The 27,359-nt window shown below is 38.8% G+C and overlaps 1 protein-coding gene across 1 annotated transcript in view; it reads right to left on the bottom strand.

The window, feature by feature from the left end:
* The window catches only part of ptprt (protein tyrosine phosphatase receptor type T), a 280,227-nt gene that overhangs the window by 118,109 nt on the left and 134,759 nt on the right, over nt 1-27,359 (bottom strand). Inside the window, exons 14-15 of the mRNA XM_044348580.1 lie at nt 23,849-24,125; nt 12,177-12,213 (exon numbers count right to left, since the gene is read on the bottom strand). Coding sequence (XP_044204515.1) covers nt 12,177-12,213; nt 23,849-24,125 — 314 coding nt within the window. The remainder of the gene's footprint in view (nt 1-12,176; nt 12,214-23,848; nt 24,126-27,359) is intronic.

The raw sequence follows: 27,359 nt of genomic DNA, 5'->3' as shown, positions 1-27,359 counted from the left end.
GGACAACAACACAGTTACTGGTGGCCGAAGGGAATATAAACACACAGATACTAGCTCTCTAACTGGTAAAGATGGAGGCAAGTGATACCACAGTGCTATATAATGCATACATATCAATATTAAGAAAACAGTAATTGGTCAATTACTCTAACTACAGAAATTGTCAATTGCTAGGGTAGCAACTTAGAATAGCAGGAAATTAAGTTTGGTTCTACAGCCTACATCATAAAAATAATATACAGCACTGTATAGATATGCACTGTGTTTGAGCACTTTATTCATGTATTCCTTTAGGTCCAACGCCTCTAAAGCATGAGTTATGGAGGGGACTTGGATATACTGTTCAAATGTCTTCCATCCATAGTTGCCATGGTGGAATTTAGGTACTGGTTTATTTAATTATACTCTTAAAAAATTAACCACCAGGCAGGTGCAACTCTTCTATTGGTTTGTGTTGAAATGTTGAACACTATTGCTTTAAAGGGTGGGTCTATTTTTTTTATTTTTTTGAGGTTTTTCTATCATTCTGTAGCTTCCCAGTAGTGTCCTATATGTATATGAATCCATATGTATGTTGCTGCTGCACAAAGTTTAAAAAATAAACTCTGAGCTCTCCAAGTTCATGGATCCAGATCAGAGCAGAATCCAGTGTGACTCACGGGTGTTATTTGTCCCATAGCTCTGGCTCTGATCCCAGCTCTCTCCTCCAGAGCTCCCAGTGTGGAATGTTATATCATTCAAAAAGGTGTACTTGAAAACAGAGTTTTCATCTGTAACTTTAGTTTTGTAAACTTGTACATTTATGTTTGTAACTGTAAATGAATGCAAGCTTGCATATATATATACTTGCAGGCTAGTCAGCCGCTACCTAGAAGATCCTACTGGACCACCAAGTAAAACGACCTCTACTAAATCTACTTTATAAGTCATATTCATATAAACCCCAGAATTAATGACATTATCAGCACTTTAACTCATGTCACTGCTGTTTGCTAACAGCTGAGTGGGCGTTTTCATTTGAACAACCCGGAAAAAAAAACACAGACAGTTATCCTTTAATAAGTTATCTTTGTAGGTTTATGATGACATCCTTATTAAAAAGAATCGGCTGAGAGAAAATAGAATATTGTGTTGAAATATGCTAATTTGGTTCTACTGTATCACATCCAAGGAAAAGCTGCCTTTAGTGTTAATGAAATGCAGAAAGTAGAGGGATAAATGCATTAAAGGGACTTCCTCAGTGTTTGCCATTATGACTGTGACAACAGTGGGCTGGTGATGATATTGATTGCTTCCAAAAGGCATTAATCCCCCTGAATTTATTGTGTTCCTGAACGCACACGAGCTGAGTGTGAGTGTGTATGCGTGCACTTGTGTAATATCCTTTTCACTTATACATTTCTCTGCATTTTTTTTTTCCTTTTTAGTTCTCCTACTTGGAGAGCATGATAAAATTATCAGGGAGGAATTATGGGTAAAACCAGAGATATTAAAAACATAATCTCATCCAAATGGAGAGAAGATTGATTCTCCTAGCTACCAACGCACTGCAGCACAACTGAATGGCATATTAAATGCTTCTTTTCTGTGTGTGTTTGCATGTGTGTGTGTGTGTGTGTGTGTGTGTGTCTGTCTACATGTCACAGGTACAGGTTGCTGTTTGAGCGTGGGTGCAGCTTATGTGTACGTGTGTGTCTCTGTGTGGGCATGCATGTGCGATAACTATGATTTTTCCAGCTATTATCATATATATTTTGTCTAATCCACTTAAATGGAAAGTATCATAATAAAGTATAGTTAATTAATTATATGATTGTCATGTCATATAATGCTTGTGTGTGTGTTTGTGCAAAGAAATGTACATACTGTATATTGTTTATATTAAAGTGCATGTGTGTTGTGCAGGTTATGTAAGTGTGTGCTTGCGGGCGCGTGCATGCATGTGTGCATGTGCGTCTTAGATCAGGGTTAATGTGAAGGTTTAGATTTTAGGTATTGTTTGTCAGCAGCTGCGGGGTGCATCCTCTGTGGATTAGCGTTAGCATGGCTGAGTGCGTTTAACAGGATTACTAATCTGAACTATGCCGCAGCAGCGCTCTGTGTGTGTGTGTATGTGTGTGTCTTAAATGTGCCTTTGATTTTGTTTCTGAATATTTTTGTGCATGTATACAGCATGTGTGTGTATTGTCACAATGCACCTGTGTTTACATGCGTGTGTACTCGGGTGCTTTTGCATCACTTGTGTGTTTGAATGTGTGTGTGTGGTCAAATGGCTCTGAGATTAACATATCCTTACACTCCATAACTTAAACAATAAAGGACAATGCTAATGGTTGCCTCTAAGTCCCTTTCTCTCTCACACACACACACACACATGCACACACACCAGTTTCCATTAATGCTGACATTAATGTTAAGGTCAGCAGGACACGGTTTACTAAGTACCTCAGAGCTTTTAGAGACTAAAACGACTTAAATGCTCTGTGATCTGGTCTCTGTGGAGCTTTTTGGGGTGAGGGTGGGGGAGGGTTGTGACAATACATATTATCCCCCCACTTGACAACTGATGATTGTAAATCTCCTTTCTTGCCTCCTTTATATTGAACTATTAATGGTGAATTTGATACATTAATGAAACTCTGTAAACACAGTCAATTTATTTTCCTGGGATCATTATTTTTTATAGGAAACAGTGATTATACAGCTGCTATGCAAAAAAGTCCATAGTATGTATTGAGTATATGTCTTTGTGTGCTTATGTTTATTTGATGGTTATGTGTGTATATAAGAGTATTGTACTGTATGTATTATCCATTCCCTTTCCAACCCACATCTGTTGACAGCTACATGACAGCTTCTATATCCTTCCTATACCCATTTGCTGAAAACAATCCCAGAATGATATGTAACATGTTGTACGACGACCAGATCAATTACTAGTATACGCAAAAAAAAAAAAAAAAAAAAAAAATTGTTTTCGAAAAAAGAACTTTGATTCCCCCTTGAAGGGAATTTGTTTGTGACAAGGTAACACAGCCAAAGGCCAAAGTGAATTGCATGTTAGGACACAGCTGCTGTAAGCTGACAGCCACAAAAGGCAGGGAGGCTGGCAGAGAAGTAAAACCTTGAGATTGTAAAAAAAGAAACAAAAAAAAAAAACAAACCTGGAACCGAAAAAGGTGAAAAATCACACTCTAACTCATTTTGACTGACTTGTAATAAACACAGGATGAAATTCAATTATAACACTAATGTCAGAACAGTGGATTTATTTTCAAAACTTAATTAACTCCAAGTAACTCATCACTTTCTGCATAAATGCCAAGCGTGCAGAATATCTTCAACAGCACACATGACTATGATGTAAAATTCTTTACGAAGAGTGCTCAAATCTAATGCACAGCTACACATAATAATAAATGAGCGAAACAGCTGCTCCAAGCTTTATAATTTGAACTTTTTGTGCAAAGTTGAAAGCTACAAACTGCTCACTCTGTAACTTCCATTCGACCGCAATCTGTATTTTGACTTCAAACAAAGAACTTCATGACAAAAGTTGATGGTTTTAAATATTCAGTCGATTCATTAAGATATTAAGCTATGTGTGAATTCTATTGACTTCTGCTGTGAGAAGAAATTGCAATATTATCGACAAGTCTCCACCCTTCTTATACTTTCCATCCCCTTAAGACAAAGTGAGCTGGAATAAACTCACATAAGCAACTCCTCAAGCTGTCTTATCTTTTATCTGGTTCATGACATGAGGGAAACTTTACAATGGAGCCCCAATGAGTGACAGACAAATCATTGACATGTATTTGGAGTTATACATGAAGCAGACCATTAAAAATGATTGCACTTTAGAGTTCCAGAGATCCAGGTTTGGCCACAATGCACATTGCTGGGTTTTTTGTCAAATAAAATGACAACCACATGTACAACAAGGGTTTTCTGTTTTTGGTTTTCTTTTTGTTGAAAGACAATGATTAAGGCTTGTCTTTCCTTCCCTCAGAGCCTTGAATGCCATTGTTGTTCCCCAGCAAAGCGTTCATCCCTACAATCATATATTCTAACCTATAGATACAGTCTGTTAACTATATTTAAAAGTTCAATAACTACTCCTGCTGTTGAGATCAAATAAAGGTCATGTTGTTGGTTTTTTTTTTTTTGCTTTTCTTTTTAAACCACAGGGCTAGCCACTGCACAATCTGACTCTGATTTGAGCCTTCGCCATCATCACTAGATGCCTGCCTCGATTTGTAACAGCACAGAAGATCAAACACCCAACTGAATTCAGCAGTGGGTTCAACAGTTCATACTGTCTGTTCAGAGTGCAGTTTGTTCTGAGTCTCTGTTAAAACAAAATCAATATATCTATCTACTTATCTACCATCTATCGACTGACTTTTTTCATTTCTCCTGCTTTCACCATCTCTCTTTATTGTTTCTTTTCCACTCCCTCCTTCTCTACTACTTTATGTATTTCCTTCCCTCACTCCATTCACCCTTCTGTCTTCCTCTCCATCCCCAAATGCCAGCGACTACTTTATGACCTGGCTCCTCAGATTTATGCAAGAGACAATCGAACATTTTGTCGCTGTGCTGTGGAGCAGATGGAAAATTCATGGCAGAGCTGGAAATAAGACAACAGTTCTCCGCGATGTCTGTCTGACGTAGAGCGAAGCAGGTACACCTGTCTGCATGCACAATGCTAGTGTAGGAGGGGGAAAAAAAAAAACAAAAGAGAAAAATCCTTGAGCCTGAGTCTGTCTCCACAGCTGGATTTCTCTGACTTTCTTCAAGTCAGTTTCTGTCAGTCTGTCTCTCTTGGTTTTTGATCCTCTCCTTCTCTCTTGGGTTGTATTTCTTTTCCTCTCTGGGATTCAGTCTCTCTTACTCTCTCCGTCTCCCAGTTTCTCTTCTTCTCTAGTTCTGTCAGCAGCTTGAACCCTGCATGCTCCCTGTACAGCTAGAACAGCATTTCATGCATTGTTGACTGGTACTGCGCCCTTAAAATGTCAAATAATCGCCAGATATTCACCTACAGCCCCCCCCACCACCCACCCCTCAACCCCCTCTTTTTTTTTTTCTTTTAACAGTCTGACTCAATCTGTTGTAAATTCGGAGAGCAAACTGACTCACTAAGCAGCAAGCAGGCAGCACTTCTGATGACGGAATAATAGGAGGAGGATAGGTTGTGAAGAAAGGTGCGTGTTTTTGTTTGCTTGTGGGTGTGTGTGCGAGGATGTGCAGGTCAATGACAAAGATAATTCAGATACAGATTCCTTCAATGTTTCGCTTTTGCAGTTCAGTCATGCACGCTCACATCACACACACACACACACACACACACACACATAGACAGAAAGCAACATGTTGCATCAGTGTTGCACAGCGCCGGAGTCGTTACAACATGACTCTGTACACCACCAATTATAATCAACCTCAGGACTAATGGTAATGGAAATTTAAGCTGACATATTATACCAGTGTATGGATGACAAGCGGTGGGTGTAATGCTCTGGTGAGCTACAGCACCTAAACACATGAAGGGCCTACAGACACTGAGCCAATGTAGAAGTCTCATTTATTATTGCATGTTTCCTCATAATGAACAAAAAGGCATTAGTTGGAAAATTATGTATTTGCAGCTAATCAAAGCATAATTAATAGTCTGGTAACTTATTGGCTAAGAGATATTGAAGCTGCGTTCATGCTTCAGGCCTTTTTGTTCAGTTGTGCATTACTCATATCTGACTTAGTTTGGATGATGTAACCCATATCTGATATCATGGCATATCAAAAAGACATGCGTGCCAAGAGTAGCAATGCCTTCTCTTTTTTTTTAACAGTTATTGAGCTATTTAATTTTCTTTGAGTTGTCTCATTATCAGCCATGTTGCAAAATTATGACAGTTGTCTCCCATGAATAACTTAACATTTTATTACTGTTATGGTACACTGGCAAATCCTGATTTTAGTGTTCAATCCTAAAATTCTATAAAAGTCTTGTGGCTCAAGATACTGTTCTGATTTGTACCAGAATGGAGACCAGAAAGTGGTTGTATGTGGGTTTTGCTGTTCAAACTAATAAGAAACAGATCATATTTGTGTCTCATGTAAGTGATGGGACAGTTTAAGCTGGGTATAAACACACCCGGACAGGCTTATTTATGTTACATAGACACATTTCTTACTTTTTAATAACTGAAATATACATTTCTTAACAACTAAAGCGGAACAAATGAACGCAGTACACTTTCAAGTCAATCTGTTCAAGAAGTGGACTGACTTCAAAGAAATTATACAGTATGTATCAGATCAACAGATACTGTGGTGCAACTACCTTGTCTATTTGTAGAACTGGGGTTATTGCCCATATAAAACTTTGGGAATTTAGATTTGGTGCAAGCAGCACATGAGCTGACATGCTGCTATGGAAGAAACCAACCCCAATAAGTTCCACTGGTTAAACAGGGAATGTGAATCTATCTCAGCCCAGTAAAACCATTAACATCACTTCTGGGTTTAGACCATATCAAGTGGGATGAACAATGAGTTAGTTACCTGCTGTCACTTGCTAAAGTGCTGAATGAGAACTTTTAAGCTTTAAGTACTGAACACAGGATGGATGATGATGCATTACAGTGTTGTATGCTGCTCACAGACTTATTGCAGTTTAATACATCAGCACAATGAATTGTTCCTGTGTTAACCTTTATGCATACATGTGTTTATATTTTTGTTTGTTTGTTTGTTCGTGCAAGTTAATCACTCACCAATAGAGTACTAAAACTGATTAATGGTTAATCAGTGTAGACAAATGCTCCACTGAGCACAAGGAATCCAATTATTCATTTTTTTAAGGTTCCTTTATGATGTGTTAATTTGTGAAAGTAATAAGTGAAAACACTTGTAAAATGTGAATCATTGGAATGAAATACTGTTTAAATGTACCTAGAGGTTTTATGCTTTCATCAACAACCCTGTTTCACATGAATACAGTCTATATTTATTCAATTTAAGTTTTCACTAGTGCCCACAATTGTGCATGATATGCATAATTCTTTGTGCCGGGCCTTGCAACCTCAATTTCCTTCAGGACAATAAATGTATTATATTCATAAGAAGTCATCTCATATTCTTGACAAAGAACTGTGACAGCAGTTTACGGTTGTGCTTGCTGTTGACTGATTCCCTGTTGTGTCTCTATTGTTCAAGTCAACATTTTGATTGTTGTACCGCTGAATGACATTCATATTCTGCTGTCACGTCTCTGCATTGCTAAATAAAATCCTAAAAGGATTAGCATAGACATGGTTTTGACACAGTTCAGTAAACAATGTTTACCTCCTGTGTTTTTTAATGCACTTGGATGATTGGATTTTTTCAAAAAAAAAAAAAAGAAAGTGCTGTTCAGAAAAAAAACCCAACAACAATAACTAATAAATGAAGGGTTTTACTGTGAAACACTCTTTGTTGTAATCAGTTTCATTCTCATATGGTTTCATGATAACTAATAACTTACTTCACTGATATGAAATATTAGATTTTACTTTAAAACAGTGTATTTTCTTAGGTATAGGTGACATAATTTGTGTCGTATTTTTCAATAGATGAATATCTGATTTTGGAATGTAACCTTTTTATGTAGTTAAGTGTCTTATTTATGCTAAATGCTGATGAAAGTAAAAGGTTTAATTATTATTATAGTGACATATGCTGAGCTAAGTCTGTGAGCGTGACATACAATTTAATTGCAGATGCAGTATTTGATAGGTCACAACAAATACCAGGGACTGATCATAAATGAAAGCATAATGGTGAGCAATGAGTTGCAGGGTATGAATTTTGGAGGAAAGTGACATCATCGGTGACCAGTGGATTATAGCGTTCAGTAGACTGAATGAGTTTGATTTAGGGTCATCCCAAAACAAACACTTTGAAATCAGTCCACCACATAAATAACCAAGTCTCAATGTTTACTCTGCAAAATTTGGAAATATTACATCTTACACCTACTGCACCAGGGAAACGCTAATAAACAGTTATAATAGGTTTTTCAGAGGTTTATGGTTTATGACTGTAATATCAGTGTAGGGTATAACATAGGCTTAAATCAGTGGGCAGTAGTTGACTAGGTTAATCTTTTCACTGTGTCAAATACTAGCAGAATCCAACAGTGTGCTTACGTCTGGGAAATTTTCAGTTTCAGCCATTCATGAATTCTTGGTGCCAAAATCTACAAAAGTCTATTCTTCTTGTCACTTGGGATTGCCAAAATGCACATTTGGCTCCAACCAACCCTCCAATAACAGACATTTCTTGTTCTGTAGCCTCTTAACATCCATCATTGTTTTGGAATTTTCGCCTATTTGGGCATACTCAAATGGAAAAGGTTATAACAGAGGACCTTTAATGCCAAATTGCATGTATTAGGCTTCATTTGAAAGGTAACTTCTCTAGTTTCTAGTGTTTATGTGGCTAATGTGGCTAAAACACAACCAAAACTACATCAGTTCAGTTATGGCTGGTGGATGTTAAGAGGTTAAAGACATACAATTTCAAAGAATACTGACATATTTTTTGAAATAAACCCCTTTTAGGCTGTTTGAAGAATTGTGTTAATGGCCTTTAAGAAATATCCCCCCATCAAAGATAAAATATTTTGGATGTATGTTATAACGTAACATTTTAAAGGGTAAAGTGAAAACAAAACGTTGGAAATGGAAATCGCCCCCATCCAGTGTTGTTTCATCCAGTATGAGTTTCTGTTTTGTCAAATCACTCACTAAATTAATATTTGTCATATACAAAAGAATGAAACCATACTTACTGTAAATTGCTTTTGTATTGTAACTTAAGTTGTCTTTTAATGTAACAGAGAGCGATAAAGATCCAAAGACAAATTTAGTTTATGGGTTTCATTTCTTTCGATTGATTTTTAGTCGTTCCTTTTAACATGAAAGTCTACTGCATTGTAGATTAGAAGACAAGAAAAAAGACAAAGTCTAATGTTAGCTTAGTGTCCAAATACTCGGGCTATTGACTGTGCATGAAAGCAGCATGGTTCCACTGCAGTGTGTGTGTGTGTGTGTGTGTGTGTGTGTGTGTGTGTGTGTGTGTGTGTGTGTGTGTGTTGCACATGCAAGACAGAGAAAGAGAAAGAGGAGGTTCAAACACAGCCAGCGACACTCGAAGCGGAGCAGACATGCAAACAAACGCAGTAAGATGGTGATGAGAAGGAAAGACAAAAAAAAAAACAAAAAACCAAAGGGTAGAGAAAGGTCAAGAAACAAAGGGAGGAGGGTGGAAGGCAGGGGACAACCAAAATGAAACAACGTTTGTGTTGTGTTTATGGTGGTTTCTGTGATGAAAAAATATAACATAGGGAAGAAAAATATTCTGCCTATAAAGCAATAATCACCTTCGCTTGGGATGACTAGAATGTACGGCGTTGTTATTTGTCCCCTACCTATTACCACTAAGGCCAAGGGCCGCACGTCCCCGCCGGAAAGCATGAGAAAGAGAAGGGAAAGAGAGAAAACAAACAACAACAAAAAAAGAAAAAAAGAAAGAAGAAAAAAGTCTAAGAAAAAAAGACGTATAGTTTTCTTTATCCATTTCTTCAAGGTTTAGATCTCCCTGGTTTTCAATTGCACAATCTGTCTTAAAGGAGAGAAATTGCAGTGGTGAGAGATAACACTAGAACATTGAGATCAATAGGACAACTAGCACTCAAGATGTGAACCGGGATATGACTCGTCTTACAACGTCGATGAGCATCTTGACTGGCCCGTTATCAGGAAAAAAGACCTAACAGATGTGTGCTGCTGGTGAGGATGTTTATTAGGGAGTGAGTCAGTGAATGCAGATGTGGTGCTGGGGGGGGTTAACATTTGAATCTGTTGAGTCTGTCCGCCCGCCCTCGGCTTGACGGGTTGATAAAAATAAAGGGAGAGGGAAATGGAAGAGAAAAGAAATGAAGTGATGTCTGAAAGAAAAAAAAAAGTATGAACTTTGTGGCGTGGCAAAGTTGGTGCAAAGACACAATCTGGTCTCTGGGTTCTGCTGCAAAAAGGTTTTGTTCACTCAGAGACAAAATTAGATAAGTTAATGCCTTCATCGAGGTCAAAAACAAGTAATTTGTAGATTTTTAAAGGGCAGTATTAAGCAAATTACCAACATTAAGGCAACATTCTCATACAAAATGAAATTATTTGCAGACTGCCAGATAAAGGATTTGTTTACATTTAAACAATGTCGAGGCAACTGGTTGGCTCAATCCTTGCAGATCAGTTTGGATGGTGGCAGGGTCACAACTGAAGTAAGAATTAAATTTTATCTAATCTATTTCTAATTTACATTTATCAGAGGCAGATTACAGAAATAATCTCACTGGTTCAGCTTCAATTGGTTCAGCCAAAGAACCAAGTTAAACTGCAAAGGAGCAATAGATACATGACAAAGTCTACTGATATGACAAAACAATGGATGAGATTAATATACAGTGATTATATTAAAATCTTGACCAGGTGTCTAGGACCAGATCTTCTTTAGCAAATAATAAAGGCAGCTAGCATTAGCATTAGCCCAAAAGAGAGGTAAAGCTTAAACAGCATCTTAACAGACCAAAAGGCTAACAACCTTACCTAGTTAACAATATGCTACTTTGCAAATGGAAGTTAAGCCTAGATTTAAAAAAAAAAAAAAAGTTCAGCTACTCATGAATATTGTAAATTATCCCTCCTCTTTTTCTCTTTGCCTCTTAAGTGGGCTGCAGGTTTCCTACGGTCTTGTCAAAAACATGGTTCTTTGGCTCTGTTCATTTAAGTTACACTGGAATCAGATTCTCTGCCTCTGACAGATGCTTGTATAAATAAACTCTAATTCTGTGCTAAATTACTGCCAATTGGTTTTCATTTTAACCAAAAAAGTACACCAGCTGATTTCACTGATTAGAACGCATTGACCCAGACGAGTGTGGAATCATCACTGAAGTCAGCTGCTCTTGTGAGTGGACAAAAGGCATCACAACAAAATTACTCACAGGTATTTGCAAAAAAAAATTGCCATCTGTGTTGCCTCAGCACACTGCCCACATATTAAAAACTTTAAGTACATTTCAACTAAAGTTTTGTTTTGGGAACACTGATAATTCTACATATTGAAAAAAAAGTTAGCATTTTATAATATGAAAGACAGCCACAAAGTTAAAAGCATGTCTTTTCCCAAGCACACGCACATGCAGACAGACAGACAGACAGACAGACAGACAACAGTGTCTACACACCGTAGACCTCCACCCACAGTACATCCCACTCAAAAACACAGCCTGGAAATGGATAGAGCAAGAAAAAAAAAATGATGATATAAAAGAGAAAAAGTGTGCACAAATGAGAAATAAATGCTTGATGCAGACGAAAAAATAATAAAAGAGTGCAAGAGACTGAGAGCAGAGAAAGGAGGTGTGGAAAAATCAAATCAATGTTTGATGCAGATAAAAAATAAAATAGAGAAAAAAAAAAAAGAGAGGAGGTGAAGAAAATCAATAGCGAGCCGAAAAGCTTTCAAAGCACATTGCCTGGCAAACAAATGGGTGTATTTGCCGGAGATGAGCAGCAAATAAAGATGGGAGGCATGGGGAAAGCAAAACAGAATAGGATGAAATGGGTTCTGGGGCTAACGCTTTAGCCTCCATCCATCGGGTTTAATGAAGACGGTCAATCGGTATGTAATGTCCCTGATGTTCCACTTTATACACTGATGAGCAACATGGATGAGGTATGAGATGGAGAAAGAGAGAGCAGAATAGGGGAAGAAGAGACAGAAAAGTGCAATGAAAGAGGAAGACTGCCTGAGAAGAGATAGAATGCTATGCGATGAAATCATGCAGGATAATATGATTAGGATGTGGGGTTGCTTGACCCTGACTACAGGTCGTGGGGTCTAATCCCACTTCTTTCAATAGTGTGTCTATGTGTGTGTGTTCATCTCATCTACCACACTAGCAACATTGTAAAAGCTATTCAAGGGGGTTATGTGATTACATTATTCTTCAGCATAATAGCTTGACTTCACTAAAGGGATTGAAAGTCATTAAAAGTCATCAGACATACATTTATATCTCATTGTCTTTAACTGCAGGCTGAGGATCAATGGAAGGGTGCTCATACCTTTGTTAGCCAGGCGGACACAGTTGATTTTGGTTTCCTGTGAATAAAGGAGACAGAGAGGGAGAGAAACTGGTCAGGTGACTTGTGGGACATGGAAAGGTTGAGCCATCAATAATAATAAACAGTATCATATAATTGTTAATGGAGCTGGGTGAGTCGGATGGTAAGAATCACCAGGGTCAACCATCTCTTTACCATATTGTGCAGACTGATTGCAAGATTAGAACACTAGTCAGTGCATTGGAGACTAGGGTCAAGGTTATACACATTGTCGTTTGGTAGGTGATGCTGTCAAGTCAAAGTCTTTGTGGTGCATTCAAAGATGCTCTGGCATTCTTGAACACAAAGCATTGTGTGGACAGCTACAGATGTGATCAAATCACAAGACAAACAGTAACAAAATACTGATTTTATAAAAAGGATTATGTAAATTTGGTCATTTCTTGCATTAGAAAGGCTGTTCAGCATTCAAATTTCTCATGGCCGGATGTCCTTGAACGCAGCAGTGACCATTTTCAAAACAGTTCCCGCTCACAACTGCATGACAACTTTAGACAATAGAAAAATAGCATAAAAATAAAAAAAAAAAGGTTTCACATCGACCATTTATAGAGCAGGTTACCCAAGTGAGCTAATATGATTTTTATGGTGAACTGAAATTAGAAACCAATAGCTGTCTCGAAGCCAGAAAATCAATTTAGAGTCATATGGCACGCTTCAGAAATTGGTCAACAACAATTAAAAGTCTATACAATTTGTAGCTACTGAACTAAAACAAGTTGGATTAAACAGCAAACACATACTGCACTTTACTGCTCACACATACTAACACTATTATTAGTCCCTAAAGATGATCAATGAGCTCATGAGACTATGTTATTAGTTTCTTATTTTGCGCTGTTTTGCAATACACAGACCAGCTTGATTACTCTCAGAACACACATGTACAAACACATTAATAATAGCAGAATCAATAAGTTGTATTGTAGCTGTAGGTGTTGGGCATCATCAATTCACACCCCCAACATAATGAAAACATGGACACACACAAGCAGGCATGTACAATACACACTTTCATTCAAGTGGGACGTTACATGTACATATATTATAGATTGGATGCAGCCATATGCTGTAAGTAGTGAAAATGCTTTACTTTACTTTTTTCCTTCCCTTCCTTCACCTCACTTTTAATTTCTTTTCAACTTTGTAATATTCTTTCAACACTGTGTTTGCTCCTATATATGTACATTATAACCATATTGTGAGGGAATGCTCATTATTATAATTAGAAGATTGTACAATAAAAATAAAGTGATAAAACATTTGAGTAAGTGTATTAATGGCACTTAACCTCTTAAATTCCTGTAAAATAAACCTAAAACATCTATCCAAGGCATACCTAAAGTAAATTGAAAGCTGTTCTTGAACCATTGCATGGTTTTGGTCTCTTTTGAAAGGCAACACTATGAAGTCAGAATCAGTCTAAGTGTTACTGGTATTGAGTAATAGAAGGTTGAACACACTGAAGTAGAAGGCTTTTATTTCCACCTGAATATTTTTTTTTTGCAAACAGATGACTGTAGATGACCTATAGCTGGGACTTATTAGTTGGAAAACACAGTGGGACCACAGCATGGAGCCTTAACTAGTCCAAGTTCAAATTTAATAACAATACCACAGAAAAAAGCCATTTAGAGACACCAAATAACCCCTGCTTCAGAGTAACTGAAGCATAAATACATTTTAGTGCTTTGGTCCCTTGTTGAAACTAAACTTTATGCATATAAAAGAGTCAAAATAAGTGCTACAGTGGAAAAGCAGTTTGTACACAGCAAACTATTTAAATTCACATAATTTCAATGTTGTGGCTTTATAGAAACCATTAAAGCTGCATATTGTCATTTTCGGAATTTCATTGGCTCTGAAAGGTCAAGTGAGGTGTCAATTGAAACTTCAGAGTGCAGCCGTCATATTGATACGGAGAATATGTTGAAGATTAAGACATCTGCTGGCTAATTTGAAACTATGCAACAGCGGTTTGTGGATATTTATCGATGTAATAATGTGTTTTGGACTAAATATTTTACTAGATTGGATATGACTGGACCTTTGCGGATGTAACAAGACCTTTTTGTTAAAGTTGTATCAGTCAGTTGAGTAATATGAGGCTTCATAGGTGAGTAGCATGAATTTTGGATTGTTGCTGGTGGTCTGACTGAAGCGTTGATTGTACCTGCTGTTGTGACTGTATCTTGAAATCGTTTGCATCAATCGAATCGCAAGAATCTTAGCTTTCCGAAGATGTGTTGCATAAGTACCCACTTAAAGACACAAGTTGTGTACATAGCATAGTGTCAAAAGATGCTAAATGTGAAAAAAGTGGGGTTTTTTTAGACGTCTTTGTTATTTACAACCTTTGATTCAACAGATTCCAATGCCTATATTTCAGTGTGAAGCTAGTCCCTACTACATGTTGACATACATATAGTGACTTAAATGCTTATAATATGATTATATATGCAGGCCTATGTGTCTTCTGACCTGCAAATCATCAGATCAGTACTTACTGACAGCATCTCTGCACCTCTGTCTCTATCTATCCCACACTCATTCCTTCTGTGAAGCCTCTACATGCTTCCAGTGGCCTCTGTTTTCTGCTTCCACCCTTCCTGTCATTCTCTTTCAGACGGGCTGTCACTACCTGAAGAGGTGTGTGCTTTCCTTTATTCGAGATCTTTTCATTCCTTCACTGCTCCTGTCTTTTCCTCTTTTCTTCCCTCAATGATGTGCTGTCACCGGTAAGTGTACGTATCTAACCCACTTATTATAGAGAGATTGGCCTACTTCACATGTTGGCCAATTTGTCTTCATCAAAGACGATGACTACAGCAGCTGTCGACACTGACGCCTGTCACGCATTTGAACGAAATAACTCCCAAGGTTCTGCCCGGCGTAGATTTATTTTCCTATACATTTTTTCCTTTTCAGGTCATATCACTACTGAGTTGTTTTCTTTTTCTTTGAAATCTGAAACCTGAAACTACAAGGCCTGTCTTTCAATGTATTCTGGTAGCTGAAATAACAGCAGAACTTTATTAAGTCACAATATGAAGTGCATGAAGCGTATGAAAAAAACAGTGGCAGGTTTGAAAATCCAGTTTTTTTACCCTCATTAATATATGGAAAGGGTACAATCAAGCTAAAAATGAAAGGCCATAGCATACAAATGGTAACAGCTTGCAGATTGGTTAGCTACTGGGTTGCATAAATGCTTTATACTGTCTGCAGGATATTAGGAAAAACTAATTTGGAAAATGTACTTTAACTGATTATTTTAAACTGTTTATGGTACTAAAACGGACTTGCAATGGGTTCAGCTATATGACGGTTTCTGGTATTCGACAGTCTAAGCTTGTCTTGAAAGTGTATACAAGGTAAATCAGCAGAAACCATCCAATCATATAATTTTGGTTGTGGGTGTTTTCTCAGCAGTTCACTATAGCGATAATTGGTATGTTGTTTGTATTGTTATTATACATGTAGTTATTATTTCTACATAGACATTTCAGATCTCCACGGTGACAGCAGCAGTGAATGTTGGGAGATGCGTGACATCTCGTCAGAGCCTTAAAGTGGAGGTGTTTTTACTTGTGCTAACAAGAGGAGTCCTTTCTAACAACCTACTGATGACGTGCTCAAAACTACATGAGTGTCCTATTTTTTGTTTCTGTTATGATGTTAAAATTTGAACACATTTTGTGTACTTGAATTCAAATGAAAATATGACCTTACAAGTTCCCTTCAAGGCTGTTTTGAGTATTATTCTCTGCTTCTCCAGGTCTGAATGACAGATGCCACACATGCACATACACAGTACATACAGTAAATAGGGGAAGGTAGCCAGAAAAGTATCTCGCAATGCTCAAAACTGATCACGATGATTGATGAATGATGTCAATGTGCAATGTGACATCTACCTGCAGGTGTCACACTGTCAGATTATGATGGAGAAAAATGGCATTGATGCAAACTGAGAGACGGAGTGAATAAAGTTTAATATTCGGTGTATTCTAAAATATTGTGGTTGAATTATGTGAAAGTGGATTTCAGTTTGTTTGCAATCAATCAGTCACATCAAAAGAGAAAGAGTATCGTGGTGTACAAAACAGGAGAAAGAAAAAAATTTTGTTCATATTCTGGATTTCACACATTTATTGTCACATTTTTTGTGCTTGTGTCTGCATACTGATGCATCTGTCTTTGTGTGTTTCTGTGTGTGTGTGTGTGTGTGTGTGTGTGTGTGTGTGTGTGTGTGTGTGTTGGGGGGGTTCTGGCTTATGAAGTTAAAGAGCAGAGAAGATGAATGTTAGTAGATGATGGATGGTGTGAGCCTCTCAGCTGGATCTCTCCACAAGACTAAACACACCTGCTTCTACTACATCTCTGTCTGCTTCCCGTCTGTCCGTCTGTCCGTCCGTCTGATTGCTGTCTTCATCTAATTCTCTCATTTGTCTCATGTGTTTCTATCTTTTTCATCTTCTAACTTCAGTCTTGTTCGTTTACTCCTTTGTCAACATACAATATCTGACACTATGTAAGTCTTACAAAAATGTGAAGTAAATGTTTGGATAGGATTCACCGCTGATCTAAGAATATCTAGTTTGGGTGCTTTTTCAAACAGTGTTATTATTGTTTACCTGAGAACGAGTGCTCTTCGGTAAATATGATACTGTAAAAATGACTGAAATTGATCTCCAGGTGGGAAATTACTTGTTGAGACCTTTGCTTTCTATTAATTTCACTGATTACCCCTTTAAAAGATCTGTACAGAATGGTTGGATTGATTCCATTTGAGAGAAGAAGTACTGTACATCTGTATATCTTTACAGTTTCTTAAAAGGAGCTTAAGAGGACATACAGGAAGAATTTAAAAGATGAATGCATTTTGTAAGCATTAATATGCCCCACTAAAGAGATAAAACCAGTCCAATGATCCCCTTTTTCTCTTTTTCTTCTTTGCGCAAGGTCAATCAACTAGTATACACATAAATAAAGTATAGGGATGATATTCCACTTTAAAATGATATATACTATATGTATGTTCAATGGAAACTCATTGAGGATAAACATAATGACATAAAACTTTTATTATAAACTAAAGCAGTAGTCCAAATTTGCTACAGTAGCATATCCCACAGCTGTTTGGTCTATGCTATGTATTCAAGCAACATTAACAACACAGGCCTGTCATATGAGTGGACTTTCCCATTCTAAGTGTGGTGTATATCCTCCATACAGCCACCATGGGAATAAGATCAGTTCCCTGAGTACAGTACCAGTGATATGTGTTTTCTAGAAATTGGCCCTATCCTGCCTATTTATGGTCCATTTAGAGGCCCGGCTCTTCTGGATTCACAGTCACCTCAAATAGAAGCGATGCATCGTCTGCGCTCATGCTAATGGGCTAAAACCTCAGGAGGCCGCTAGAAGCAAAGTTAATAAACGTAAGGCCAATTTATTGCCCTGCCTCGATCCAGAGAGGCTGGGAGACGAGAGGTGGGAAGTTGTTTATGGTGTGGAGACCGGAGACACGTTGTGTGTGTGTGTGTGTGTGTGTTTCTGTGTGTGTGTGTGTGTAGTAGTTAACTTTGTTGAGTCTGACGAGAATACTAAGTGTGTATGGGAGATGCAGCTGCTGTGTGGGTGAGCTTGCTCTCTTCCCGTTTATCTATCTTTCTCTCTCTCCACTGCTCTCTTTCTCTTCCTCTCTTTCTTTCTTTCTTTCCATCAAACATTCGGTTGGGTCGGTGTTGGGACTGACAGGCAGAATTTCCAACCATGTGTGTTTTCTTTTTGACCTCTGCATACAGTGATTGGTTGTTGAGGTTCCCAAGCAACCTAAGGTAGCCAGGGCAACAACTTTTTTTTTTTTTTCTGTCACTCTGTCTTTATTTATCTCCTTTTCACACTCTTTCACACTATCTGTCTTTCTCCTCCATATCTCCATGTCTCAATGACTCCAGTTTTGTTAATGGCTCTCTTGAAACAGACACACACACATATAGAAAAACACGCACACAAAAGCATGAAGCGTATACATTATCCATCCACACACACACACACACACACACACACACACACACACACACACACACACACACACACACATACACACACACACACACACACATACACATTTTAGTTGGGCTAAAGGTGTGGCTGATGTCAAAATCTTTCTGTCACCATGCATGCACACACATAAATTCTTACTCAAGCATGTACACACACACACACACACACACAGAGTGAGAAAGAGAGAGAGAGAGAGACAGAATAAAAGTGCATTAAGGGATTCTCGAGTCAGCTGAGTGCATCTTGATTGACATCCGCTGTCAGTTGGTAAAAATCTCTCTTTCTATCTGTCTCTCTCCTACAACTTCCAAAATCTGCACTCTGAGGCTTGCTTGGTGTGTGTGTGTGTGTGTGTGTGTGTGTGTGTGTGTGTGTGTGTGAATGACGTTGATTGTCAGAGTGCCTTGGCCAACCCCTGAGGCTTTTTACTTGTCAAGAAAGGTGTCTGGCTGCATTTTTCACATCGTGGGAGGGCATGTTTTTTTTTTTTTCTGTGTGTGTGTCACAGTTTCCTTTTGTTTTGTGCCATTTCTCGCCCCATTTCTCCTCTTCTTTGTCCTCCTCCTTTGTCTTTCTACTTTCTACCTCAACAATTCCATCCTCTCCTCACTTTTCTCATCATTACTTTTTTTTGCACTTTTTGTCTCTTCGCTCCCTTCGCTCCTTCGGTCTCCGGGCTTCCTCGTCTGTCTCGTCTCATCTTCTGTCCTCCTGTGGGTTCAATCTGAATTTCGTATTATTATCCATTTAACTGATGCTTTTATCCACGCTGACTTAGTAAGGAGTTGGCCTGTGCAGCGATATCCGTGTTCCAGTATGTCAAGACAACCTCTCTTCTTCTACTCTTTCTCTTTAAATCAAAACTTCTACTTTTTTTTAATTTACTTCTCAACCCTTGTCCATCTGTCCTCAATCATGCTATGATTTCAGATACTTCTTTCCTTGTTCCTCTCTTTCTCATTCCCCTACTACTTTTGCTATTTTTTCCATCTTTACCTCCTGAATAGACTCATCAGAGACCGCTGACAAGGGTTGACAGATGGAGGTAGCCGGGTACATGGCCAAAAGTATTTTACCTGGAAGCTAGCTGCAGGGATTTGCTCCCAGAGGTGTTGGATTGGGTTGAGTTCACCATTTCTTTATGCACATGGCTTTGTGCGTGAGGACATTATCATGCTGAAGTGTCTTCTCTAAACTATTGCCACAAAGTTGGAAGCACATTGGTATGCTATAGCATTACGGTTTCCATTATAAGGAACTAAGGGGCCCAGCCAAACAACCTACAGTATGTTGTCACTCACTTTGGAGGACATGAAGATGCTTTTGGCCGCCTCTGTGGATCACATGACCCTTACGTGTCATATTGACCCATCAAGAGTCTCCTGTGTCTCTTCATCTCATCTCATCTCATCCCTCTCCCACTCTTTCTTTTTAACCCTGTCCTCCTCCAAGTTCCCCTCCAGTATTATATCTTCTTTAATGTCTCTTTCACTCTTTTTAGACTTTTATTCCCCCATCCCTCTTTCGTTCTTCCTCATCCCTAAGTCCCCGATCACTCTCTTGGCTCTTACTTCTCTTACTCACAGCCCAGGGCACTTTATTCTTGTCTGTGTGTGTGTGTGTGTGTGTGTGTGTTTGTCTTTAATGTGGGTGGCTTGTGTGTATGTGTGCACATATGTATGTGTGTGTGTGTGTGACATTACACAACTCCAAGGGAGACATCAAAATTGCCGTTGGTGAGCAGTTTTAATGTGCAGTGCGCCGACTAATTGGCACAATGATGGGAGATGAGAGACTGGCATCAGACTGATGTCACCCCAGAGGGGGAGAGGGAGAGAGAGAGAGAGAAAGAGAGAGATGGGTTAAAGCAAAAAAAAATAAAAAGGAAGAGGGAACTGTGTGAAAGGGAAAAGGTAGGAAAAAGAGAGGTAGGTGGACAAATAAAGTGAGAGTATATGAGGATGATGAGATTGATTGAGGAGAGAGTGCAAACAGTGGAATAAAAGAAGCATGCAAGACAAGCATGAATGGAAGGAAGGAAGGTGGGAAAGAGAGATGGGGTAAGAACGAGAGGGCAGAAGATGGAGGATGACGGGTTAAATGAAATCATAGGAGGAAAGGATGAGGGGGCAGAACACACAGAGGGAAATGGATTTGGGAAAGAAGAAAGACAGGACAATAGAGGGAATTTGGGGAAAGGAGGTGACATGATTTTTTTTCCTATTAGAGCGGCGACAGAGACGGCAGCAGTGAGCAATGAGGAGATGGAGAGTGGGTGGATTGAGGGAACGATTTCTTCTAAATGTTATTGAGGGTGAAATAGAGAGAAAGTGACAGAAAAAATGGAAAAAAAGAAAGAGGGGAAGAGAGATGTTATCCTTGATGGACAGGTGGAGCTCAGAGGGGAAAAAAAAAAAACTAGAAGGATTATCCAAGACATGCAGAGAATGAGGAACAGACTTTCATCCATTGGATCAAACTATGAAAAACCAGCCATGTCCTCTAAAATGTAAATGAGGAGTTTCTTTTCCAACATGAGGCTTGTGAAAAATAAAGACACCTACTCTCTGAAAATGACTGACAGCAATGAAATTTAAAAAATTACAGGACTTTGTGAAGACAGCAGATAACTTAAATCCTTGATTGACAAAATATCACTCTCACATATCCGTACCGCAGCGGTATATAATGGAGATATTGAATTTTAGAGAATAAATTATTCAAATACTGACATTCTTCTTTGTGGCTCAGCAGCCAATTCAGAGTTAAATGACAACTGGCCACAGTGGATTCACTGGCTAGTTTAATTTTCTCCGTGGCCAGCAGTGTGGCTAAAAAAAGGACTGACGCAAGATCTTTATTGTCCCTTTGTGTAAAAGGAGACATGTCCTTCAACCAGACCGGGTTGGGTTCAAGCTGTTGTCATAAAAACACTGAGCCTGGTGACAAATCCTTCATGAAGGCACTAAGAGTCTACCAGCTCTAGGGCGGCTGTTGTGTATCTGACCGTGACCCGCCGCAGTTTATTGACTTCCTTGTGAAGCGAACAAGTAAATGTGCAGCTCGGAGGATCAAGACGACCGTCCGATGACAGCATTGGTTGTTTTTTTAAAGAATTTAGTGATGGTCTCTTGTCATCATTTTAATATTTTAATGGACTCTCTCACAAGACAATGCAGAGATAGCATAATGTTGGTACAGTACAGCTAGAACTGCAACAATTAGTCAAACATCGGAAAATGAATTAGCAAATATGCCACATTTGATGGTTCCATCTTCAATTGTGCAGATTCACTGTTTTTCCTTTTCATATATGACAGTTAATTGAATATTTTAACATTTTAGACTGTTAATCAGTCAAAACAAGCAATTAGAAGACACCACCGTGGCCTCCGAGATGTCGTGAATGCCATTTTTTGCACAAGTTTTTAACATTTTATTGACTAATCGGGAAAATAAGTGTCAGATTAATCAGTAATGAAAATAATCATTAGTTGCAGCCCTGATTATGGCAAATCCTCTTTGGGGGGTTTGGTGTACAAAGGTTTTAACTTTAACACCAGAGACCATAGCTCACGTCCCATCTCATTCAGTCAGTCAATACTGGTGTCTTCAAACCTTGACAATGAGCTTTCCCCAACCTTAACCAAGTAGTTTTAGTTGCCTAAACCAAATGTTGACTATCGAGGAGGCGGACAAACAACCTATGTGATCATTAAAGTGTTAGGGCTCGCTCGGAAACAAATTATAGTGCCAAGACATAAAAATCAATCTAACAATGACACCTGCAGTTCCACCATGAACACCATGAGATACTAGTGAATATGCCAAATAAAGCAAAAAAAGTGGACCTTTGAGTTTGAGATTATTTAGTCATACAGTCAGAGTCTGGGTTAAATCTAAAATATGTTAAATAATGAGATGAATAATGGGAAAAAACTTGCATTCATTGTTTTATTGTTTACGTTCAGGAGACAAAGCCCTCTGTTGTCATTCCAAATCTTGTGCAAATGTCTCTCAAAGACAAAAATGACCATTCTGCCACTTGCAATAGCTGGGTCGTTAGAAAAAAAAAAAATCAGAGAACAGTTTCTCATTTGGATGGATGCAAAAAAAAAAACTGCTTTTATCAGCAGAAAATCATGAGTTTTGAATGCGGGTCCATTTTTTATGCTTGACTTACTTATCAAATCATCTGGGTTACAATGGTTGCACAGGCTTTTTCTATTTACTTTTCCTCCACAAACCAGCCCACCACCCCCACAATGCTCCAATCCATGACCCAAACAAACCTCACACTGATTGGATTGACTGAGATCCAATCAAATAAGGAATTCTGATATGACTGGATTTAAGCTCTGCACATATACAGAGCACACTCACACAAGCACCCACACTTTTAAATGCATACTCATCTGCACACTTGTTCAATCATGCAAGAATCCCCACCACCACCCCACCCCCCACTCACGCCCACTCACACATAGTCTACCTCCGAGGTAGTGCATTGTGGGAAATCAGGAGGAAGAGGAGGATATTACATCATGACGTCAGCCAGCTGGGCCAGCCCCTGCTTGCCAACTAAGTTACTGTGGTTACGGCAGTGGTAAATTAAAGCAACTCTCACAGGAATTCAAAGTATTATGGAAATTCAAAAGCCAAGTTCAAGTTGTGAATGAGTTATGAGAAGGGTGGAGGCGGGGGGAGGTGGGCGAGGTGTTGTTGTATTTGCAGAGGGTATAATTGCCAGACAAAAAGGGGATGCAAACAGACAGATGAATTCTGGGAGTGAAGATTACTAGAGGGAGTTTTCTTCTTGTCTTTTCTTTTTTTTTTCTGATAAGAGGTGACATAAAATTGACTTTGCTGGCATTGCCAGCTCCTTAAGAGGGTAATTCAAACAGCTACTGCCACAATAAAAAAGATCACCTCACCTTGGTGTGGCCAAAAGTACTCGAGAGTTTCAACTTAGGGAGGTGTGCAGCAGTTTTCCACCCTGTGATGACTTGCCTTTTAACACATACAAGGCTTTAAAGTTTGCAGGGACAATGGCCACTCTATCCTTTCATGCAACTAGTTGATGAATGGTTCCAAGAAAGCAAACTATTGTTTTCTTTTTGTATTCTTTTAGTTTCTTCTATCAGTTTAAAATGTTGTTTTAAGTTTTCACATCCAGCCGAGGAGAAAAGACCCTTCTGAAGACCAGTTTTAATGTGATTTTAGCAATTTTCCAATTATTCCAATTCCAATGAATTTTGTTTATAAAATAGATGGAGAGACAGTCCTGGTAAATCTGCCACAGCGTCTGTTTTGATACTACGACAAAAGTCAGAAATGTTCAAATTCTACACATTTGAGCAAATTTCCACTTTTTCTGACATGAAAGGGATCAAACATTAAAATATCAGCCTTTGAAAATTTCCAATCAGTCCCTTTTGGTACCCATGAAAACACCCTTCATTGTTATAGTCATCACTTTTGTGTTTTTTTGCACCTTGTATTACATCCTTGTGTGTCACTTAAACAGTATCGAGACTCACCCCATTGGCTCTGCTCATGGCCTGGTAGTAGATGCTGTAACTCTTGGCCGGTGACAACGGAGGATTCCAGAAACCGCCGTAGCTCTTGTTGTCTCCGACTGTGAACGGTTGCACGACTGTGAGGCTGGACGGCGGCAGTTCAGCAGCGATGTAGTAGGGCGAGTCCAAGACGGAGGCGTTGCGGAAGCTGACGGGGGCGGAGAAACACTCGGGGGCCTCGGAGGCTGCACGGCGGGTCTTGGACTTGCGCTCCTCCTTCACAACCAGCTGGTAGGAGCTGAAAACGCAAATGAAGCTACATTAATGCCTCTTTTAATGGCTTTTTTTTTTGAAAATATGCTGTTGTGTGCTGCTTGAGTGAAACTTTATACCAATCTGACAAAAGAAAAGGAGAAAAATTAGAAAATGTGCTGTTGGTCCAGCTTTGACTGGATAAAGCAGTTTGTTTTCTGCTATTTGGGTGACAGTTTTTCTGTAAGAGCGTGGTTTCTATTTAGATGTGGAAGATTTTTTGCCAAATTCATGCTTGTACCAGACATTAAAAATGTATTTGGTCAAACAGCAGAAATCTACAGGGTTTCAGTTTTTTCTTTGTTTTATCCAAGCAGCAACCTCCGGGGCTGTAAAATGAAGCCAATGCGGAAGTGCAGTTCCTTGAATGGCCACTTGAGGCTCCAAAAGCGAGTAATCCCCATAGAACCCCATGTTAAAATGCCCAACTTTACAGCAGAAATAGTTTTGGTCTCTATAGCTAATTTCCTCTTTCATGACAACTGTACCGGGGGTGAATTTTTTTATAACTCGCCCGTTTAAATTTTATTAAGCCGTAAAGTTATGCATAATGAAAGACATGGCTGCTTTGAGTGACAGGTCCGCCAGCTCCTAGGTGGCTTGTTTCAGCCATTCAGCCCGCCTCTTTGCCCATTTTTGATTGGCTGGGAGTTACACTGCCAAGATAGTGACAGCCGGAGCGGCTCGCTTTGAGCTTCAAAACCGCTCTTCAGAAACCAACGGGTGACGTCATGGTAACTACGTCCATATTTTTATACAGTCTATGGTTTTTTATCCCTACATTGTGAATTGAAATGTTAAAACACATTCATTTTTTTGCATTATATCTAACCTAATTCAGCTAAAACAATTATCTTTTTGAATCTGACAATAACACTTATCCCCACTATTCAATCACTACGGAGCACCTGCTATTAAAAACTTTTAATTTCAAGAGTGCCTGATATCTATTCTGGCACAAAAAGCATTACCAGTAGAGATCTGTATAGAATCTTCAGGAAAATGCTCACTATCCTGTAAAAAGGAGTATAATTTGTTCCAAGGGTCACTTTTTTTCCAAATGGTGGATATACTTTGGAAGCAAACTTCAGCAAAATTTCTAACAAAGTAGCTGGCAGATCATTTATGGTGCTGACTCAGCAGCAAAGTATGAATTAAAAGTAAAATATATATATATATATATATATATATATGTGTGTGTGTGTGTGTGTTTGAGAGAGAGAGCTGTGAGGTCTTCCTTTTGTATACATGTGTGCTCTCATACACATTCATCAGTCCAGATGTGTCTCTACCAACCTTGTGTGTGCGCACTCTAGCAAGTGTGCTTGTCCTGCACGTACTTTAGCAGGTGTGCCCGTGCATGTGTGTGTGTGTGTGTGTGTGTGCCAACAGGTGCGTGGAGGAGTGTTTATATACTTAAAAGGTCTATCTTTTCATGTGTGTGTCGGCTCTTGCATGTGTGTGTGTGTGTGTGTGCGTGTGTGTTTCCATTCCACTCTGAGAGGCTTCATGAATGGCTGAGGGCTTCTTTAGTGGTCAGGACAAACGCAGCGGCCCTCTGCAATTACCTCCGTCCTCCACGCCAAGAACTCACTTCACAATTATACGCAATTAGGGAAATGTATGTTTCTGTGAAGGGGGCCGTGGCCAATTATCCCCAGCTCCCGTTTGGCAGCTTTCATAAAAGATAATTGCTGATGACCAAAGATGAGTCTCTCGCTCTCTCTCTCTCCATATTCATATGTGTGTGTGTGTGTGTGTGTGTGTTCTTGTTCTTCTCTCTTTGTGAGTAACAATTTGAGTTTTAGACCTTGACAATGAGAACATTTTGGAAATTGAAAAGAGTCTGACAAGTAAGGACATATTTTTGGCTCGTGAGGACATCTGTAAACAATGTGGATATTTTTGAGAAGTGACATCATTTGTAAAACGTGTGAAAAGTGAGGGCGTTTTTAGAGAACGAGGACACTTTCGCTCATTAGTACTACTTCACAGTTTAGATTTGGTTTGAGGTTTGAGTTCTAACTAAGTGTAGGAGTAGAGGATACTGACGTACATCTGGAATGTGAGTATTTTTATAGGACAACATATTTTCATCATGGATGTTTATGAGTTTGTGATGATTATCTGCACTCACAAATGCGTGTGAATTGAAATCCACTTTTAGCTTTTGCAGCTGCCTTCCTTGTGCACTCGTGTGAATGCGTATACATCCGAGGATGTGATGTGTGTGTCTGAGCGTGCGTATGCTGTATACATTATTGTGTCTCAACCACAACAGCTGCTCCTCTTAGTGCAGCTATTTCAGTAAACATGCCTCATCTAAGCTCCTGAGCTCGAGAAACAAGGACCTCTATGCGAATAAAAGAAGAAAAAAAAAAAACTCACCACAATTCTTGCAAAAACATTATTGTGCACATTAAGCAACAGATGGCTTTTTCCCTGCTACTCTTCGTGCATCTGTTGGCACTTAAAACATGTAATACTTGCACAAAACACATAAGCAAACACTTTAAGGGGCTTATCTCGGGCTGATAAACACAAAGATGTTAGCGATTGGAGTGCAGCCTAATTCAACACGAGATATATTTGCCATGTGTGGGTGATAAATGGTGAGATATGGTATGGGATTTACAAAATTAACACTAAACCACTGACCCACGCTCACATTCCACAAATCCATTTCCCCAAGTCCAAATTGAAGTGATATATATTCTCCACGCACCCTTGTCGAGGCTGTATTTCCCTAAAGGCACGGAGAATAATGTTCTCCTCTACACCAATTAAATGGATGAGATCACATGTTCAAAGTGAACTTTTAATTAAAAAACATGCTGGCTGAAAAAAGGAGTGAGGAGGAAAAGGAATAAATTAACTCTGTGTCAGAATGAAAAAAAGATGTCAGAATAGAACATGAATGTGTTCATAGTATTTCTACATTTTTGAAGAAAAATGTACTCACTACTGTATGAAGAAAGAAATGCTAGAAATGCAACCTGCTGCTCTTTACTAAAACTACTTCAGGATGAGTTGTCACTATATCATCTTTCAAAACGTTATAAGCTCACAGCATGATATTAGCAATATTAGCACTAATGCAACTTTGCAAAACATATTAGGTGGCTATTTGTTGACTAGGGTTGTGCAGAGGGCTCAGTATTTGTATTTGTATCTGTATTTGTTGAGGCAGCAAAATTATTTGTATTTGTATTCAAATAAA

Source organism: Thunnus albacares, chromosome 4 (assembly GCF_914725855.1).
Source record: "Thunnus albacares chromosome 4, fThuAlb1.1, whole genome shotgun sequence".
In the NCBI taxonomy this organism is placed as follows: Eukaryota; Metazoa; Chordata; class Actinopteri; order Scombriformes; family Scombridae; genus Thunnus; species Thunnus albacares.
This window is presented reverse-complemented; position numbering and strand designations above follow the sequence as displayed.